The 20,191-nt window shown below is 38.0% G+C and overlaps 1 protein-coding gene across 2 annotated transcripts in view; it reads right to left on the bottom strand.

The window, feature by feature from the left end:
• LOC109062480 (protocadherin Fat 2-like) overlaps nt 1–15,766 on the bottom strand; it is a 46,896-nt gene extending 31,130 nt beyond the window's left edge. For both annotated transcript variants that reach the window (XM_042770354.1, XM_042770355.1), the window contains exons 1-9: nt 15,513–15,766; nt 9,416–12,703; nt 8,173–8,484; nt 6,326–6,384; nt 4,875–5,186; nt 3,643–3,853; nt 1,037–1,176; nt 577–852; nt 16–226 (exon numbers count right to left, since the gene is read on the bottom strand). In XM_042770354.1, coding sequence (XP_042626288.1) covers nt 16–226; nt 577–852; nt 1,037–1,176; nt 3,643–3,853; nt 4,875–5,186; nt 6,326–6,384; nt 8,173–8,484; nt 9,416–12,674 — 4,780 coding nt within the window. In that variant the 5' untranslated portion in view covers nt 12,675–12,703; nt 15,513–15,766. The remainder of the gene's footprint in view (nt 1–15; nt 227–576; nt 853–1,036; nt 1,177–3,642; nt 3,854–4,874; nt 5,187–6,325; nt 6,385–8,172; nt 8,485–9,415; nt 12,704–15,512) is intronic.
• Between the last annotated feature and the right edge of the window lie 4,425 nt (nt 15,767–20,191).

The raw sequence follows: 20,191 nt of genomic DNA, 5'->3' as shown, positions 1-20,191 counted from the left end.
AGGCAAATGTCTTACCAGAGTGGAAGGAATAAACAATCTCCGCATTGCTCCCTGTGTCCTTATCCAGGGCTTTGACTCTTAGCACTTCAGTGCCAGTGAGTGCAAGATTACTTATGGTACCCTCATAATGAGTAATCAGAAACGATGGGTTGTGGTCATTACAGTCTTCTACATGCACAACAACCTTTGCAAAGTTCTTTTTTATTGGGATCTTCTCATCTCGTACCTGGAATGATAAAGTACATGGGTCAGTGTATGTGTGGCACAAGAGCCAGGAAGATAACCTTTGACCACTGATGGGTCTTTATCCTTTTTAGGTACTAAATTGAGGTCAGGACTTTTTCAGGAATGTAAATGTATGGTCTTCCCTGTGCTCTGACTATATCATTATGTGAGGGACACGAGATAGTTAACTGAATTCAAGTATGATTTAACAGGAAAAAATTTTCATGTTTTCAAAGTTTTCATTTCCATTTAATCAAAGCTTGTCCTTAATTGTCACAGATTGCACTGGCTACTATTTACATAAGACTTTGAGACGAGAGTCTAGTTGATTCAAGTCAAGTGTCTCTTTACCATCACAATCAGAGTATGAGTGGAGATGGTCTCGTAGTCTAGCTCCTCTTTCATGACAAGCACACCGCTCCTTTGGTCCAGGTGAAAGTACTTGAGGCTGTCTGGGTTAAGGCTGCTGTGGATGGAGTAATAGAGTCCACTGTTGGCATCTGCATCATGGGCACTGATGTGAAGGATCTCCTTCCATGGAGATGTATCTTCTGGCACTCTCACCTCATAGAGGCTCTTCAAGAACATGGGCCGATGCTCATTTATATCCACTACTTGAATGTAGGCCTAAGAAAAGAAAGACAAACCACTACTCTGTCAGCTGTCCACTGGCTTAAAGTGAGACATATTAAAATGCTGACCTGATGACAATGGTAAGTCTTTCATATCACATTCCATTTGCAGAGGTGCAAGCTATGAATTTATTGACTCGGCACTCAACATGTGATGGATTTGGAATGTGTGCTCATACCTGAGTGGTTATGGCCTGAAATCCATCTGTGACTCTGACTGTTAAGTTGTAATGAGATTTTCTGCCGGCATCCAGACGTCTAGCTTTCACAATGCTCCCTGTGTTCTTCTCAATGTAGAAGTCCTGATTTTCATTACCACCTGAGATACAAAATTACCTATTGGTTAGATCAGTGGTTCTCAACCTATTGGTCAGAGGTTTTATCTAAACAAACCACACAAATGCAACCACAAAAAAGGTTGGTCAACTTTAAAAGGAAGTTAAAAACACTTCCTACATATTTTATTCATCAAAGGGCGTTCATCCAATCAAACTTTATGTTGTATAATCATTTGGCACTTCTCCAGCTGGTCAATTAACCATTGTTTATGTGTTTTAAACTAATATTCCAAAAATAATATTTAATTGTATGCATTTCGATAATACATTACAATAATCCATAAAAATAATAACTTATTACAATGTTTGTATACAGACTAGTGCTTTTGATTATAAATGTATGTAACCACATAGCTTCATTTAGGTTCATATACTTGCTTTGAGCCATTGTGAGAATTACTGACAGCTAAGATTAATATTAATTCATATTCTAATTCAATATTATATTAATATTTTGAAGATTAATGCATTATAATGCTTTGATTTTAAGGGAACTGTTGTTTTTGTACAATTTTGGTTGTGTTTTGGGTCAGCACTCAATGTCCAAAGTAAAATCTGCCATGTTAGAAAACCACTGGGCTAGAATAACATGTTTCACACATCTCATGGTTTACCATCAACACCTCTGAGTGAACCTTTTTGGGTGAACCTGTATGCATTACTTTAGTGCAGAGTAACATGAAGTGTTGTGACAGTAAAATTAAGGTGAATTATAATAAATGTACAATCCTCTAAATCTTGCATGAGCAAAATAAGTACATGAGTAGCAACTAAAAAAAAAGCCTTGATGAAAAGCACCAGCATACGGTAGATTTCACATTTCAGAATATGGGAAGCAGTCACACAATTGCTCTGTAACGCCCACATGAGACTTTGGTGTTATGCCCATCCTGGTACAATAATGACAGAAAGCAAGGGCACTCCTGTGACACTGTTCAGATCAACACTATTGTTTAAGGGAAAACATTTGGCACATGTATAAAAAGACCAGACGTCTTACTCAGTGGAGGTAAATTCATGCTTGCTTTAACAGATGGTGTTTATTAAAAATTCCACCTATTGAAGGCCTTCTGGTCCTGATTTATGTTTACTTCCAAACTTTACAAAGCAGTCCTCAACTGGATTTATCTCTTTCCTGAAGATCAACCATATCTAATACTGGCCTTGGTTGAGATATATTCTGAAGAAAAGCTGTCTGATTGTTTCTTTTTCTTTTAATTAATACATAATTGGCTTCTCGAGGGTTGAAAAAGCTTCTACAGTGAAACAACACCTTCAAACTAAATGATGAAAAGTCAGGGTTATGTTTAAAGTTAAGCACACTAGAGATGATTTTATGCAATCATGCAACTTCTTACCAACACTGCACAAGATTCAGACCTTATATTCTCTATAATCTTATATTCCCATCAAATATGAATATTTTTCCTGCTATGTAAATTATTGCTTTTAATATAAATTATCCTTTGAAGTCCATCATAAAACCATTATAGAATATTTAATGTTTCAGTTAACAAATCAACTGTGCACTGCTAATTCAGACATGCAAAGAAATAATCCATAACTTATTACAGTATTTTATTTTCTTCCAAATTAAACAGGTGTAGGGTTTACAGAATCAAATTAAAATTCATAATTTAAAGCTAAAGGTGAATAACATTAAATAAAGAGCAACGTACTTAAGTTATTTGAAATGTATGACACTGGTTCCCATTTCCAAAAGTCTTTTTAATCAAAAAGAGACCACAGTCTTCTGTTTAAAATATAATGTGTTTGTATCTAAGAGTAAGATAATGAATGTAAATGAACGCGGGCCTCGCTGTCCTAATATCAGATCCATGCTGAGATTAAACTAGATCTGTAGCCAACAGGTGAACTTTCTACCATGCGATTCATTTTCCCTCCCTACTACAAATGCTTGTGATTTATTTCCACAGAAGCTCATTTGTCTCGGAGTGAGTCTGCAGGGCTGAAGGTAAGAATGCGGGAGCATAGTGAAGGTCAGGTTCAGCCCTTAACTGCAGGCGAATATGTGCTGCTTGCACGGCCACAGAGAGACTGATGGCAGAGCTGTGAGGAAGGCAGCTCCTCTGGTGCTCTGGCTTGTCATCTGAAGAAATGTGTCACTGCTATGATCAGCCTCCTGGCACAGATCTCATCACAGACAGGGACGCTATAGCATCACAGTGACACCAGACCCCCTACATGCAGTACTGTACCACACACCTTCTTTACTCTTTGACTCTTATACAATTAGTTTTTCTTTCTTTTTGCATAGCTATTTTATAAAACATGACCACACACTCTTTGTTTTTAACATACCTCATTAAATGTTGTTATATTTATGCTTAAAATTACGATACAACTATTTGACAGTGGGGTAAGAAAAATCTTGTTTAAGTTTATTTATTGTAAAGAGCAATGGTAAATGATAGAGAGCTGCTTACCGATGATGTCAAACAAGAGTAAGTTCTTCGGGATCTCTGTTCGGATGATTCCCACCATGTCTGTGACAGGATCTGTCTCCATCACCACATAGTTGAAGGGGGGCTCATCAAAAGCCAACACATCGGAGCTGGGCTCAGGTTGGGGCAGCCATTCAACATGCAGACGGGTCTTAGACATTCTTGGAGGGTTGCCATGGTCTGTTGCTTGAATCTATGATAGCGAAGGAGAAAATTAAGATAAAAAAGTGTATTTTGTACTTTTTTATCGCCAATATTTTATGGAATATATAATGATATATTTTGTTTATGCTTGTTGAATGTTTTAGTAGCATTATAACGACTTGTTTTCAGAATATTTTGCTTAAAATCACTGCAGATTCATATGCATCATTTTTGAAATACGACTATTGAATTGTGAATCATTTGCACTGCTGGTAAAAAGTTCTGAATAATTAATGTATTTAAATGTTTTTGAACTTTTATGCTTAATGCTGTTTATTTAAAATAAATAAATACTGCAAGCACAATAATATTGTGAAATATTATTACAATTTAAAATATTTGTTTTTGATTTGAATCTATTTTAAAATTTAATTTACTCCTATGACGGTAAAGCTGAATTTTCAGCATCATCATTCAAATATGCTGATCTGCTGCTCGAGAATCATTTCTTATTATTAGCGATGTTGAAAACAGTTGTTCTACTTAAAATGTTTGTGGAAACTGTTATACAGAATAATTTATGAAAGATTATGTGACACTGAAGACAGGAGTAATGATGCTGAAAATTCAGTTTTGTCACCACAGAGATAAACATTGTTTTAAAATATATTTAAATAGAAATCAGTTCCTTTAAATTATAATAATAGTTCACATTATTACGGTTTCACTGTATTTTGATCAAATAAATGCAGCATTAGTGAGCAACAGAGACTTAAGATTAAAATCTTAATTATTCCAAACTTATGACCTGTAGTAAAAAAATAAATAAATAAATAAAAAAAATGACACCACATGTTTTCGCCCCAAATTTGCAATAGTACGGTGATTCGGATGAGTAAAAAACAATATGACAAAACCAAAATATTTATTTTCTAATAGCTTACTGGAAGTATTAAAAAAACATTATAAAAATATCCTGATTCAAATTGTTCTGAACCCAATTCTAGCATTGTAAATCACACAGATTCCCTGTCAATCTAAAAGTCCACAACCCTTGTTTGTATCCATACCGTCAGAATACTGTAGATGCCCTGAACAAACTCTCCTCTAGCTGTCACCACCCCGGTCTCAGGATGAATATCAAACCGAGCATCACTGCCGTCTTCCAAACTGTACGTGACCATACCGTTGGGCCCCACATCATCATCACGGGCCACCATCCTGTAGATCTCCTGAGGCTCAGCCGTGCTCTGCCTCTCAAGGAGTTTTACCTGGAAGAGCTTATGGCTGAACTGAGGGCTGTTATCATTCTCATCCAGGACTTCAATGATTACAGTTGCAGTGGAGCTTAATGGAGGTGCCCCTTCATCTGAAACCATGACCTAAACAACAGCAGGTGAGGGAAACATCATGAACATCATGTGCACAAAGCAAAACCACATTTGTCTTTAAATAAACAGCTGTTCCACAGAGCATGTAACACTTTGTAACATTTAAAAATGTTGAAATAATTTTAGGTAACACTGTGAGACACAGTAGTTAATCAAACACAAGACAGAAACGAATTAAACTGGCTCTTAGGTTCACTAAACTAAATTTTAATTAAACATTAAATAAATATTAAAAACAAAGATATTTAATAATGAATAATACAAAACTCTAAATATAAAATATTACAACTGCAATATTCTTTATATTAGCATTCACTGCAACCATAGCCACAAATTTCATATCCAGTTTACTTTCTCTCAGCATAACTTTAAAGCAAAAAATTTAAATAGCTCCTTATAAATACTTCATGAAACTGTAACTGTTTTAAAATGAAGTGTACTCACTATGTGATTCAAATGTGAATTTTCATCAAAAATGAAATTTGACTTTTTTTATGGATGAAAAAAATATATATTTTCAAAATCACCCCTTAAATGATTAACTCCTTCGTGCTTCATGTACTTCATTCAAAATTAAATGCTGTTACTTTTTATTGGACATATTTAGAGTGAATCTTGCATGTCCTTTCTATACAACAACATATCAAATGATTAAAAATTGATCATGCAAGATTTGTGAACCAGATCAACCAGTTTGTTTAAAAGAACTGGCTCACAAGAGTGATTCATTCACAGATCGGACAGATCCGGTTGTCTGATCAACAGTGCAACATTCTCAATGATATGGTGACAATGGATCTGAAGTTAACATCACACTAGAGGAGATGATTATGAGTGAATCATTTTACATTTCTGTCTGTTCAGGACTCTAAACTTGGCTTGGATTCAGAAGACTTAAAATAAGTCATGCATATATTGATCATGCTTTTTTGTCCTTTTGGAGCTCATGGACACTGTGAATTGCTGTACGGCAAAGACGAAGATTCTTCAAAAATTTCTCCTTTATATGTTACACGGGGTGGGGGGATACAAAACAGCAGCATGTTCTCAGCAATCAACCAGAGAAAGGCTCAGGCCTGAGGTTCATGACAGAAGGAAGTAAGTAAACAGAAGGAAGTAAGTGAACCTACCTCAATGATATGCTCTGCTTTTTGCTCCCGGTCCAGGGGAACACGGGTGCTTATCACACCTAAACAAACATAGAGGAAGAACAGACAGGCTGATCAATGCCACCAGCTTCAGATGGATGGCACACCTGTTCGTTCACCCCAGGCTGCCCGTTTTACTTTCCCTTCCCACAGCTTTGTTTTTTTTTTAAGCTTTATTTGTTTTGTTCACTGTTTATACTAGGTCAACCTGTGGTATACAAGCCGTGGGAACAACGGTTATTTTTCATGTTCATGTCAGTGAGGATTTAGCCATCGCTGACGTAGACCAAAAGACCAGACTTCCCAGTTGCCAAGAAACTGACAGAAAATGAGCCACGGCTTAAGAGCCACTGAAGTGTTGTGAATTAGTACAAGAGGTTTTCAGACAGAAACCGGGTGTTAAGCTTGGTTAAGTGTGCTCCGCTACTCAACAGTTGATTTTAGGCTAAGGGTGGCCAAAATGCACCAGTGATAGTGGTTTACCACCACTGCAATAAACACTTAAGAGTGTCATTTCAGTAGACGAGGGCTGGCAGGGACCCACAGTGTCTATCTACTTGTGCAGCTCTCAAAACAAACCCTGCTGAGCTTTTATGACAGCCTGTATCTAGGCAAGTAATCCTGAAAGTGTGGTTTTGGCATTAATGCCCACCTGTGGAAAGATTTCCCTATCGTGCATGGGACAATAGGCAAATGCATGGATTAAAAACACATCTTTAGCCCTTTTAGCATTCAAAATATTACAAAGCAACCATTTTTGTCTCTATTCTCAAGTCTTAATCTCCCCTAGAGCATTTGGCTTTTGATAATGTAAACTCTGTTCCCAACCCACAATTTGTCAAATATTTGTCTTGCCTACATACTCACTAGAAAGTGTTCATATTCGATAAATGCTATGGTTTAGTGGTGCTAAGCTGTTAAGGCGGTTAGCTTAGTCACAGTGTTCATTCTAGTGATTAGTCATCTCAGGCCGTCCTGTTTTGTCCTGTCCTGACAAAAAAAAAAAAAAGAAAAAAACACTCCAGAGAACTCTAGTCTCTTTAGCCCTGAGGGAAGCAGGATAAACCACATTGAAGTGTGATTTTTTTTTTGCTGTCACCACCCCAAGAGCAAGATCTCCTGATCTTTATATTCATTTAGCATTCTCCTAGATCCTCCTGGACTATACAGTACTGTACATGCATACAATATTCATAGAGATCTCTTAAAAGTAATGCTTCACACCAGTTGGGTTTTTGAAAGAAGTTTTCACCTCAAGCTTCCAGCCAAACCCGCTAGCACTTTAACAAAGGAAATGCAAACATGTCAATTTTTTTGGCCAGTCTAAAACATCTACAATTGAACATTTCAGTGAAGTAGATCCTTCACATAATACAACCTACCCCCCTGCCTTCTCTGTAATCCTTGTGTATTAGCTCAAGGTGGGGCAGATGAAACAACAAAGAGACAAGACTTAGTAAAGACAAGTGCAAGCTTGCAACGCTGGTTAATATGGTTCTAATTTTCATATCTGGTGTTCAAAGGCTAGGTTGAGCTGCAAAAAGGGTCAGAGGTGTTGTGGTTTGTGTGACTCTGTGTGCCTGCTTAACAACTGTCCTCACCCTTGACATGAAATGACACACACTGATCACAGTAATTAGAGGTCCTATTCATTGTGCCCTTCACGAGGCATACTGTACCACCCTTATATAAATCATGTGTTTAGACACGTTTAATCAATCATGAATCACCATTTTTACAACTTGCACTGTTTCATTATTCCTAAAAGCCAAAATTGATGATCAAGTACTTTCTGATAAATCATGGAGTTTAAAAAGTATGGCGTTTACCTGTTTTTGCGTCAATGGTGAAATATACACGCTGAGAATCAAGGATCTGGAAAGCTAGCTTCCCCTCAGAGGACTTGTCCATGTCTGTGGCAGATACTTTTAGCACAGATTTGTCCTTTGGCAAATTCTCTTGCACTGAGCCAAAGTAGACAGGCTGGGACAGCTCAGGAGGATTGTCATTAATATCCAAAACTTCAATGTAGACCTCGGTCCACGATACCAGTGGTACAGTGCCCAGATCTTTTGCATAAACTGTCAGCCAATAGTGTGGCACGGCTTCACGGTCCAGAAGGCATGCGGTCTGAATAACACCTGCAAAATGTAATTGTCCAGAATCACTAACCGATAGCAACAGCAATATACTGCACATTTAACAATAAATGTGTGCTTGTCTTCATATAATGTTAAACATTCAAGACTAAATCTCACTATTAACTAGTTGCTTATTAGCATGCATATTTCCAGCACATTGCCTGTTTATTGGCTTAATTTTGTCATTAACTACTCAACCTCATATTGTTCCATGAGCTTCAAAAAATTAAGGTTGAACCACTGATGGCACATGGACTATTTTAACAATGTCCTTACTACCTTTCTGAGCCTTGAACTTGGTAGTTACGTTGCTGTCTATGCAGAGTCAGAAAGCTCTTGGATTTTATTAAAAATAATCTTGATTTGTGTTCTAAAGATGAACAAAGGTCTTACGGGTTTGGAACAACATAAGGGTTAGTAATTAATGACAGAATTTTCTTTTTGGATGAACTATCCCTTTAATAACTACTTTACTAACTATTAGTAAGAAACAAATTAGGAGTTTATTGAGGGAAAACTCTTAGTTAAAAGTGAATATCCATTTTCTAATCTAAAGTGTTACCAAACATTCATCACAAGTATCAACATTTGTTTGTTTTTTGTCCTTTAATTCTGAATCACTTCATAAATCAATGTGCACAAGAACTGCAAAACTTAAACCAATTATAATGTAGTCAAAGAATAATAGTTTATGTGATGTGAAAGATGTACGTACAAATGCCTAAAATCTTTCAACATGTGCAGGAGAAAGTCATGCCTCATTTTGTCTTTACATATGTTTGGAATCCCTAATGATTGATCTGTAAATGTTTGCACATGCAGTGATGACCCAAAATGCTCAAGGCAAGGTAATAGAAAAGGTCAGCAATATTCATTAGGTAGCTTTCTATCTAGGTAAAGCAGCTGAGACATGTTGTAATCACAATCATACCTGTTTCTTCATCAATTGTGAAGATGCCAAGCCCTGAGCCATCATGAATGTAATATCTGACTACTCCATCTCGTCCCAGGTCGTTATCTACAGTGGTTAGTGTCAATACTGAGGTTCCTACTGTGGCATCCTCCATAACAGCTGCGTTATGCACAAACTGGGTGAAGAGAGGCCGGTTCAGGTTTTCATTTACATCTAACACTTCAACCTCAATGAAGCATGAAGACGATAAAGACCGGGGCTTTCCGTGGTCTACGGCACGAACAGTTAGATTATAAAACTGCTGCTTCTCAAAGTCCAGTTCACGCTCCAGAGTCAAGCACCCTGTGGATGTATCCAGGAAAAACGCCCCTGCTTCGCTGTTCTTCAGGTTGTAGCTTATAAGACCTCCACTCTCCAGATCTAAATCAAAGCTTTCGACCCATAACAGCACTGAGCCTGGAGGAACATCCTCAGGAACTTTGATCCTGTAGACTGTGGGTACAAACTTTGGAGGATTGTCATTGATGTCCTCCAGCACAACCACCAGATCTGTAAATGAGAAAAGCTGTGGGTCCAGTTTGGCTTGATCTCTGGCCTCAATTGTTAGGTCATATCTACTAAAAGTCTCTCTGTCTAAAGGCCCTGTTACCTTCACCACCCCTGTGACTTCATCAATCTTAAACAAATCGGTGAAGGTTAACAACGAATATTTAAATGCTCCATTGTCTCCAGAGTCAAGATCGATTGCATTGACTTTGAATATGCTTTTGTCAACCTCTATGTTTTCTGGGATGTTCACAACATATCTTGGCTGAGAAAATAACGGAGGATTTTCGTTTGCATCAAGAACGTTAACAGCAAGAAGCTTCCACGTAGAGGTTTGTGGAGATCCCAGGTCATACACGGTTATGTTGAGAATGTAAAACTCTTTTTGCTCTCTATCCAAAGCACTGATTACCCGCAGTTCACCTGTGTTCATGTCAATAGTAAAACATCCATCCTCATTTCCACTGGAAATTGCATAGACAAGCTTTCCGTTAAAGCCAGAGTCATTGTCAGTGGCATTAAACTGCAACACAGATCTATCAAGAGCAAAGTCTTCCCTGATGTCGATCGAGCTTGGTGTGCCCGTTATAAACTTTGGCGAGTGCTGGTTAATTATATGAACATCTGAGATGTACTCTTCTTCTTTGGAATTTAGAGATGGTTTAAATGACTCAATAAGCTTCTCTGTCAACTGCCTTGTAATTCCGGTCTCCTCGCAATGTGTGCTGGCTCCTTCGCCCTTGCTTGTGATACGCACAGTCACAGTGTTGGGGTCGGCAGTATATTTGCCATCTGTTGCTGTTATTTTTAGTATATATAAAGTATTTTCTGTGCCTTTGTAATTTGACGGAATTGATTTAGCAAGTTTAATAGAGCCAGAAACAGGGTTAATTGCAAACAGTCCATCATCATTCCCGGACTCTATCCTGTATATGATCTGCTGCAGCTCATCCAGATCGAGTGCTGAGATCTCTGCAATACTCTCCCCCACAGCAAAGTCTCGGGGTATGGAGGCATTGCATGCCACCCGCTCAAACACTGGAACGTTGTCGTTGACGTTGGTCATGGTGATGGTTGCAGAGCATTCACTTACTCTGTTGAAAGGGCTTCCGCTATCAGAGGCCCAGATTCTCAAGTGGTACCATCTCTTCATAAGCTCATAATCAAACTCCTGAGAGGTAGAAATCACACCAGTCAGTGGGTCTATAATGAAAGGAACAGGACCTGTGTTTGCTATAGAGTATGTAACAAAACCGTTATTATCTTTGTCAAAATCGATAGCAGAGACAGCCAAGATGCTTGTTCCGATTGGGACATTTTCAGGCAGAGAAGCCTGGTATGAGGGCAACGTGAACCTTGGGGAATTATCGTTTTCATCTATTATATCCACAACGACACGGGTAAATGCTTCCCCATTATTTGCTGTGACGTCAAACTCATAGTGGTGGTGCTTTTCAAAGTCAAGAGTCTGAGAAGTCATAATCACACCAGTTTGGGTGCTAATTTTGAATTTATAGCTATCCAGGTTGTCTTTGATGCTGTAGGTTATATTTTTGAAACTCAAACCAACAGATACTCTAACTACATGACTTTTCGGTGGAGAAAATTCACTGAGAGTGACATAATAGAGTTCTTGTTCAAATGTCAAAGGTTTAACTTGCGGAGGAGGAGGGATATGCACAGTTTTTATTGGTGTTAGCAAAGGAGGGTTTCTTCCATCTTTGGCTTGAAGGGAAATGTTTAGTCCAAATGGGTTTTGTGACCAATCAATCCATTTTGTTGAGACCAGTTGAAAGCCACCATCATGCAACGTTGATGGAATAATCTGAAAGCACTTCAGTGGATCCCCTTCAACTATACTTAAAGATGCCACTTTCTCCTTCTCCTTGGGTTCCATTTTAATGTTCAAACTTATTTTGTCGTCATCCGTTTGTGGAGTTGCTGTACTGGTGGGTGTGATGAGGGCAAAGTTTTCTGTTACGTTTTGAATGATCACAACAACCTTTGCTACATTTCCAAACTTCTGCACGCCAGAGATTTTCTTTGTCCTGTCCTCTGCCAGCACAGTTAGCTCATACCTGTCTCTCTGACTGGCGTCAAGCGTCTTGATAAGTGTAATGGTCCCTGTGAATGGATCAACGGCAAAGGGGTGTGATCTAGTGGTGAATGAGTAATAAAATTCTGCGTTGCTGCCAATATCAGCATCCGTTGCACTCACTCCAACCAGACTCGACTTGATCGGTGTGTCTTCTTTGATTGCCACATGATAAGACGCAGGGTAGAAGAGCGGTTTCAGATCATTTGTATCAAGCACTTGGATTGATACCTTTGTTCTAGCGTGGTTGTCATAGGTGCTTTCTGTAGCCTCGACGGTGAGAGTATAAATGTCTCGTACCTCTCTGTTTAGCACAGCTGAGTAACTGCTTCGTGTTTTGATTCTCAGAAAGCAGAAATCTCCTACGGTTATCTCCTCGACTTTGAAAAGGCCATCATCATCACCAGAGACGATCTTGTACTTAACGTCCCAGAAGGGATCAGATAGGATAATGCCCATTCGGACTGGGCTCTCAGTATAGGTCCTGGGGGCAGAGTTCTCATAAATGCTGGCATTATATAAATGATGGGTGAACCTCAACAGAGAGTTGTCTTTAACCAGGCTCCCCTGACATCTGGTTTGCGTTCCTAGGACTGCTATGACGATGAGAATTATGGCTGTGTCTGTGAAAGCCATTCTCACTGTCTCAACATGGACCCGCAGACCTAAAGAGAAGGGAAAAAAAGGTTTAAAACTCCTTTATTTTTCTGACAAGTAGACCATGCTGTGTCACGACATGGTCTTACCATGAACTGAGACGTCAAAGTAATATTACAACACCCATTATCTAACCACATACCGAAACCAGAAAGCACAAAAACACGCATACACACACAGACTCATCTCATTGTCTGTTTTTTACCTAGTGTAAGACCATAGTCAGGTATTTTTTCTCCCGTTTTGACATGTCTTGACAAGCTACATTACATTGTTTAACCATGAGAAGAGCACCAGAACTCTTTTAACCAGGTGATACATTTTCACATGGTTGAGCCAGTCTTCTTTAACTACAAGTCAACTACAATTAGTGTATGAAAATGAGTCTTGTAACCAATAAACTGCATTGGGATGCTCTTCAAATCAGATTCCAAAATCTATATATTTGGGAGGCACCTGACATTGAGCATGCATTCCTCTCCCTCTTGTTCAAAAGTAATTCTTAGCGACAAAATTTAATTTACCTTTCACATCCCCCCCAGCCAGTTTCAAATAAAATTTTGAACATTGTTCACCACTGGAGCATTCACTACGCCTATGTCCTATATCGCCCACTAGAACGCAACTCTCTCATGAACTTGCATATGACTTAGCAGAAGCTAGAGATTATGGTTTATAAAGTTTTAAATATGGACATTATTCTTACACAAATGCATCGCTTCGGATCAGAAGACCTTCTTTATCCCCCTTTTATGACGGATGGATGCTCTTTTTTGGGCTTCAAAATCTCGGCCCCCATTCACTGCCTTTATAAAGTTTGGAAGAGCCAGGGCATATGATAATATAAATCTTATTGTATTCATCTGAAAGAATAAGTCATACACCTTAGGATGGCTTGAGGATGAGTAAATCATAGGGTACTTTTTTGAGTGAACTATCCCTTTAACTACAATACAGTGTGTGACACCACGTCAAATAAATAAATATATAAAATGAGACTGTAAAGAAGTAAAAACAAGCTGAACTAATTTATGTCTATTTAAACTATTATTCTCTGTCAGTCTGCTGTATATTTATATAGATGCATCTAATCTAATAAATCTCTTTAGATGGGGGTGGGCGAGATGGAGCCATATTTCCTGGAACGCATTTATGTGATAGAGGAACTAACAGAGAATGAATTAATCAATTAATGAATCTGTCCCATACTGGTTAGACTTAAATAAAACTTGTTTTTCTGTGTGGGTTTCAGCAACAATACTTGTTAACTCTTTTGAAATCTCCCGAAATCCAACAGGTAAGAGTTGTGAAATCCCTCAAGGTGAGTCTGTTAGCAGTTGGATGTGCAGTGTGTTGCCCTCCAGCCTACACTCTCACAGCTACCTGCCGCCACATGTTCAATCAGGCGGCACACACTCGGATCACATTTCACTATCAGTTCACACTTTGCCAGTTTTGATAGATTTGATGACATTTAAGGATACTGTGAACAGATCAACATCCTTGCACTCTTGTAATGGTACTGTGTACTATAATAAATCAAACTTTAAGTGTATCAAGCACTAATAATACGCAAGAAACTCGCATCAAAGCAAACTGATGCATGTGTTTAAAGCATGTACTACTGTAAACCAAGTAAGCCAGCAAGTCTTCAGCTATTGCACATTTTTTTTTTCATTTGCTTTTTAATAGACGCTACAGCAGTTCTTATTACCTTCCCTGCACATTTAATGCTTTGTGGTGCATAGGATTACACTAGGTCTTGTTGTGGCCAGAGCCAAGCATCAATATGCCCACAGATGCGTCATTTTCAACAGAACAGCTAGCTTGTTGTTGAAGAGATATCACGGATGACACCGAATTGAACTTCCTCCCAAAATGTTCTTGAACCGCCTGCTAATTAGATTCTGATAAATAGTGTTATCTTTGTTTAAAGCAAAGCAATGAATACATGTTTTTCCGAAAAAATCCTTGCACAAATTCTGAAAAATCTTTACAACATTTTTTGTGTGCGAGTAGGTTCCCCATCTGTCTATGGATATCACATCCACCTCACATCCTTACAACCTCACATCCACAATTAGTGCCACAGGGAGGCAATTATCTAAATTGTTAGGAGGGCTTCACAGAATGGATAGTTTAGACAAATGGCTTAAACCCAATTTAATTGTGCCTGGACACTTGTTATCTCCAAGGTGTCCACCTTCATGTATCACCACCTTCTAATCGTGTGCTACCACAAAATGTTCAATATTTAATCAAATCAATGTTCAAATAATCACTAATGACCACATGTTAAAAGGCCTTGATGGGAAATTGCCAGGTGCATTTAGAAAGAAATTATATTTCGTATTGACCAAGATTACCTTAGCCCCAGTCAAAATATGTTCAGAATAGAGGCCAGCTTCTGTTTGTGTTTTAGATGACAAGTCAAACATTTGAATTAATAGTAATGATAATAATATTAAGAGAATATTAGTTTGTTTTAATAACTTTTTTTTTTTTATCTTTTACTAGCACCTAATTATTATCTAATTACAAGCTCCCCTCATATTTGCACCAGGAACTATTCAATTTTTTAAAATACTTTTATCTGTATTTAGAAAATGCTGCAACACTGCTTAACTGCGATGCTCGACTGCAGCCCAAAGAAATGCTTACCACAGCAAAATAACAAAACTGATAAAATCCCACAAAGCACTACCAACACACATTTGGATGTAGACTACAGTATGTGCTAAAATCCACTTTCATCAGAAATGAGGGAAAAAAAGTTTGGCAAACTGACACCGCATGCCTGACATCTCAGAAACTCACCTGAGGTCCTCGACTGCAGCTATACATAAAACTTTTTCCCAAAGTCCTCACACCTTTGGTATGACAGTATTCCAGTGCGGAAATAAAGCTAATCGCTTTTCATCCATAATGAACACTAAAACTCTGCTAGAAAAGCCAGTGTTGACGGTTCCAGCTAATTTACCATGTTCACGAGAGTAGAGTTGCAAGGCTGTTGAGACACCTCATTCCCTGAGGAATCAGGTTGATCTTCTCCTCCCCAATCTTGATGACACTGTCCCTCCCTCTAAAACCCTCCCCCTAAACTCAGCCCAACAACCATCAGCCGGGAACACAGATTGGAGGTGTTTTTACAATTTCTCTCTCTCTCTCTCTCTCTCTGTCTTTTTGTTTGTTTTAGCCTTTGGGCGAGGTAGATCTCTAAGTTTTACACAAAGTCCCTTTCAAAGTAAATACACACCTCACAGGTTTCATATTGCTGAGTACAGTACAGAGTCTCTGCATTGTGCTAGATGCAGTCACCTCAATGCTTTTGAAGTCTGTGGACAAAATATCGAAACAGACCTCAATAAAATTAGTGCCTGATTAGCTCACGAAAGCTAAACACAAAACCGCTCCAACGGATGCCAGAAGGCAATTACCTATTATTCATGCTAGTGCTACTGCTAACAGCCTGAAGCACATAGTCTTTGTTTGACTGTTATGTAAACAGAGCTCACCGTTCACACTCAGGCTACCTATAGTGTAATGTGTATCATGTTGAGACGCAAGGTGATCAGCATTTCTTTAGCAGATTCCCCAATTAAAAGTTCTCCACAGTCACCTCATGATAAATAGCCGAAATTGCTTCAGAACTGTATGTTGAGGTACGACAGCACTTTTTCGTCCAGCTACCCACCAGAGATGATGTAAACAGACCCCACACTCGGTGCCAAGATCTGCCGTGGAGTGAGAGAGGATGAGCACATGGAGCAGGCATGGCCCACAAATAAGACTCAACAGACGGTGGGCACTGGTCCACCGGCAGCAGGTGGACTTTGCCGAAGTGCATTTTGAGGATGAAGTGAAAAATGTGCAACCCTAAAGGCAAGAGAGAAATCCACATGCATCTCTATTTCACAATGCTGCTTATTTGGACAGTTTTACGAGTGGATGAACCATGTTCATTTCAGTATTTAATGACATCCTGCCTTTTAAGAGCTTGTGGACTGACATGATTTCGCACCGAATCTTGATAATGGATCAGTCATCACTTGCAAAATGCAAGGAAGGAAACCAAACACCTTAATCCGAGGATACACAAACTAAAAGATACAAAGTATTTTTTTTGCACAGCCTTAGAGCAAAGCATTCACTATCAGTCAGCGGGGAAAAAAGCAGTTTCATCTGGGTTTGACAGACTCTTTCCTCTCAGATAATGTGTTGACCTTCCTCATTGTGTGCTTCTCTGATTCTTCATGTCCTCATTTGCCTTGAATTTACATTAACCGTCAGAAGATTGTGAAAGAGTGAAACAGTGTCGTTGTGTTCAGCTTCCCTTAAAAAACTCTAAACTTTTATTAAATCATTGTACTCACTCAGGATGTCAATATTTGCATTAAGTCACCATCAGTCTTTCCAGACGTGGTGTGTAAATTTGGAGCATTTTAAAATGTCGTTTCAGGAGTGATGCTGTACAAATAAATGGCTACTAGCAGACACTTTTATTATCTATTATTTCTTTCTAATGGATATTGGCAGACAATTAATACTTGAATTTCTCCATGATATTTCTCTATGATTATTTTTAGGCTATATTTATGCAATAATGTTAAAGTATGACCCTAGGATAAGCAGTTGGATGGATGGGATTTTGCACTAATAATAATGTTAAAATGTTAATGGAAATATAGAGTAACATGATATAGCAGAATAGCAGACCAAACAGCTATCATTTTTTTTTAAAACTTCATAAATATTTCTTGTCTCTTGAGTGTCTCTGTGATGAGGGTTCATCAGATGTTGTCAACAGATAAATACTTTGCTCTCAATGACAAACAGTTCTAATAAATGCAGTGCAATTTATATAATATAACAATTTAAAACAAAGGGTACAACTTTTTTAAGTGGTTAAAAATATAGGAATAATTTAATTAAATCGAATTAAACTACATTCAAACATCCAGAAATGAACTACTCGTGTTTGCAGTGTACTGAGTAATAGCTAACATGGTTGTGGAAAGAAGTACTATAAACCACCGATCATATTTACTGGCTGTCCGACAGTTGTTTGTCTGTCAAAGTAAAGGAGCAGATGAATGACTGAAATTCACAACTGTCTGCACTCGTAAACAGTATCCTACACTCACTGACCACATGGCTGTCAGGAGACTCTTCACTGGTGTTTACATGGATGCAGTGCTGATGGAAAGGGGTCAGAGGTCATTTCTGGACAGGCCAAAAGCCGTGTGTTCAGTTCAGTCACAATCAGCAGCTATTACAGTCAACATTTTTTTTCTGGCTTAGTATTATTAAAAGGATATTTCACCCATAATAACATTTCTGTAATTAATCATTTTCATTGTTTTTAATATTGTTTTTTTTTTTTCTGTAAATACTTATGCAGTTTTTTCCCATACTGCAACAATTCATAGTGATCAAAACGTTCTTAAAAAGGACAAAAACACCCTAAATGTGACCCTGGAGCACAAAAATACATTGTATGGGTCAAAATTATAGATTTTTCTTTTATGCCAAAAATCATTAGGATATTAAGTAACGATCATGTTCCATGAAGATATTTTGTAAATTTCCTACTGTAAATATATTAAAACTTAATTTTTAATTTTTGATTAGTAATATGCATTGCTAAGAACTTCATTTAGACAACTTCAAAGGCAATTTTCTCAATATTTTGATTTTTTTCCACCCTCAGATTCCAGATTTTCAAATAGCTGTATCTTGGCCAAATATTGTCCTTTCATAACAAACCAATCATCAATGGAAAGCTCATTTATTTTTATTTCAAAGTGTTTTTAATCAGCTAATTTTTATTTTATTTTATTTTTTGAAAAATTTACCCTTATGACTGTTTTTGTGGTTCAGGGTCACATATATAGTCTATATAATTTACATTTAATTAATATATTTAATTGATTATCCAAATTGACTTACAGAGGAATACAACAAGCAATTTACCATTAGATGGCAATAAACACGAGAAGTGCCCGTTATGCAAGGTTTCAGTCATCATTTAAAATTGTAAAAGCTAGGATAGAAAAGGATAAAGAATAATAAGAGAAAAGAAAGAAATGACGGCATAGAATTTTTGTTTTTAATTTTTTATGAGGAGGCAGTTAGATGCTCATTGAAGAGATGAGTTTTCAGTTGTTTCTTGAAGATTGTGAGGGATTTGGTGTCAGCCCAAATTCAGCCCACATCTGGCCCACATCTTTTACCAGATGTGGGCCGGATCTGGGCCAACTGTCTGGGTAGGTCATTCCACCAATAGGGTATGGTGAGAGAAAATGTCCTGGAGTGTAATTTTGTGCCTCTCTGCAATGGGTCCACAAGCCGCCACTTGTTTACTGCCAGCAAGCTTCTGGTGTCGATGTAGAGGAGTACAAGAAAGCTAAGTTATGAGGGTGCGGAGCCCATGGCTGTTCTGTAGGCAATCACCAATGACTTGAACTTGATGCAAGCTGCGACTGGAAGCCAGTGCAGAGAGATGAGGAGCAGTGTGAATAAGACATGCACAAAACAAGACGTGCTGCTGCATTCTGAATTATTTCTCTGATTGCACATGTTGGAAGTCCATCCAGAAGAGCATTGCAATAGTCCAACCTAGAAATGACAAGGTCCTGGACGAGAAGCTGTGTTGCATGCTCTGTTAGGAAGGGTCTGATCTTCCTGATGATGTGTAGTGCAAACCTGCATGATAGTTGCTGTTTTTGCAATATGATCTTTAAAGGTCAGCTGATCAACAAGGATCACCCCAAGATTTCTGGCCGTACACAATGGGATTATATTTTGATGAGCCCAGTTGGATGGTAAGCTGGTGCTGTACTGATGGGGTGGCTGGGAACATGAGAAGCTCTTTCTTTGCCAGGTTGAGTTGCAGGTGATATTCTTTCATCCATGCTGAGATGTCCATCAGGCATAGAGTGTAGTGCATAATTCATGCATTACACTCCAAGCGTTCTGAAGGCATATGATAACTTTGTGTGCTAATGGCAGATTTTTCATGTTCCGATGAACTGAAGTAAACTGCATAGGGAGTTTTTATGAGAACGGTCTGACTTTGACTGTTTCAAGAGCACAGGCTGCACAACAATGATCTCTTTGCTCCAGGGCTATAGTAATTATATTCTCATAGTGCCAAAACAATTATACATATTGTAAGATTTTGACAAGTACTGTTTTATTTATTGTACTGATCAAAGCTTATCATCAGAGATTAAGAATTGCAATATATCACATCGCCTCATGTAATTCCAAATCTAGATTATTATTATTATACGCACACACACACACACACACACACACACACACACACACACACACACGTATATATATATATATATATATATATATATATATATATATATATATATATATTTTTTTTTTTTTTTTTTTTTTTTGCTTTCATTTTTTTTTTTTTTTTTTTTTTTTGGTTTTATTGGGTTTTTTTGCAAACTTAATTAACCTCTCCTTTTCCATTT

This window comes from Cyprinus carpio, chromosome A14, assembly GCF_018340385.1.
Source record: "Cyprinus carpio isolate SPL01 chromosome A14, ASM1834038v1, whole genome shotgun sequence".
Lineage (NCBI taxonomy): Eukaryota > Metazoa > Chordata > Actinopteri > Cypriniformes > Cyprinidae > Cyprinus > Cyprinus carpio.
The sequence above is the reverse complement of the archived record's forward strand: the minus strand, read 5'-3'. Positions and strand labels throughout refer to the sequence as shown.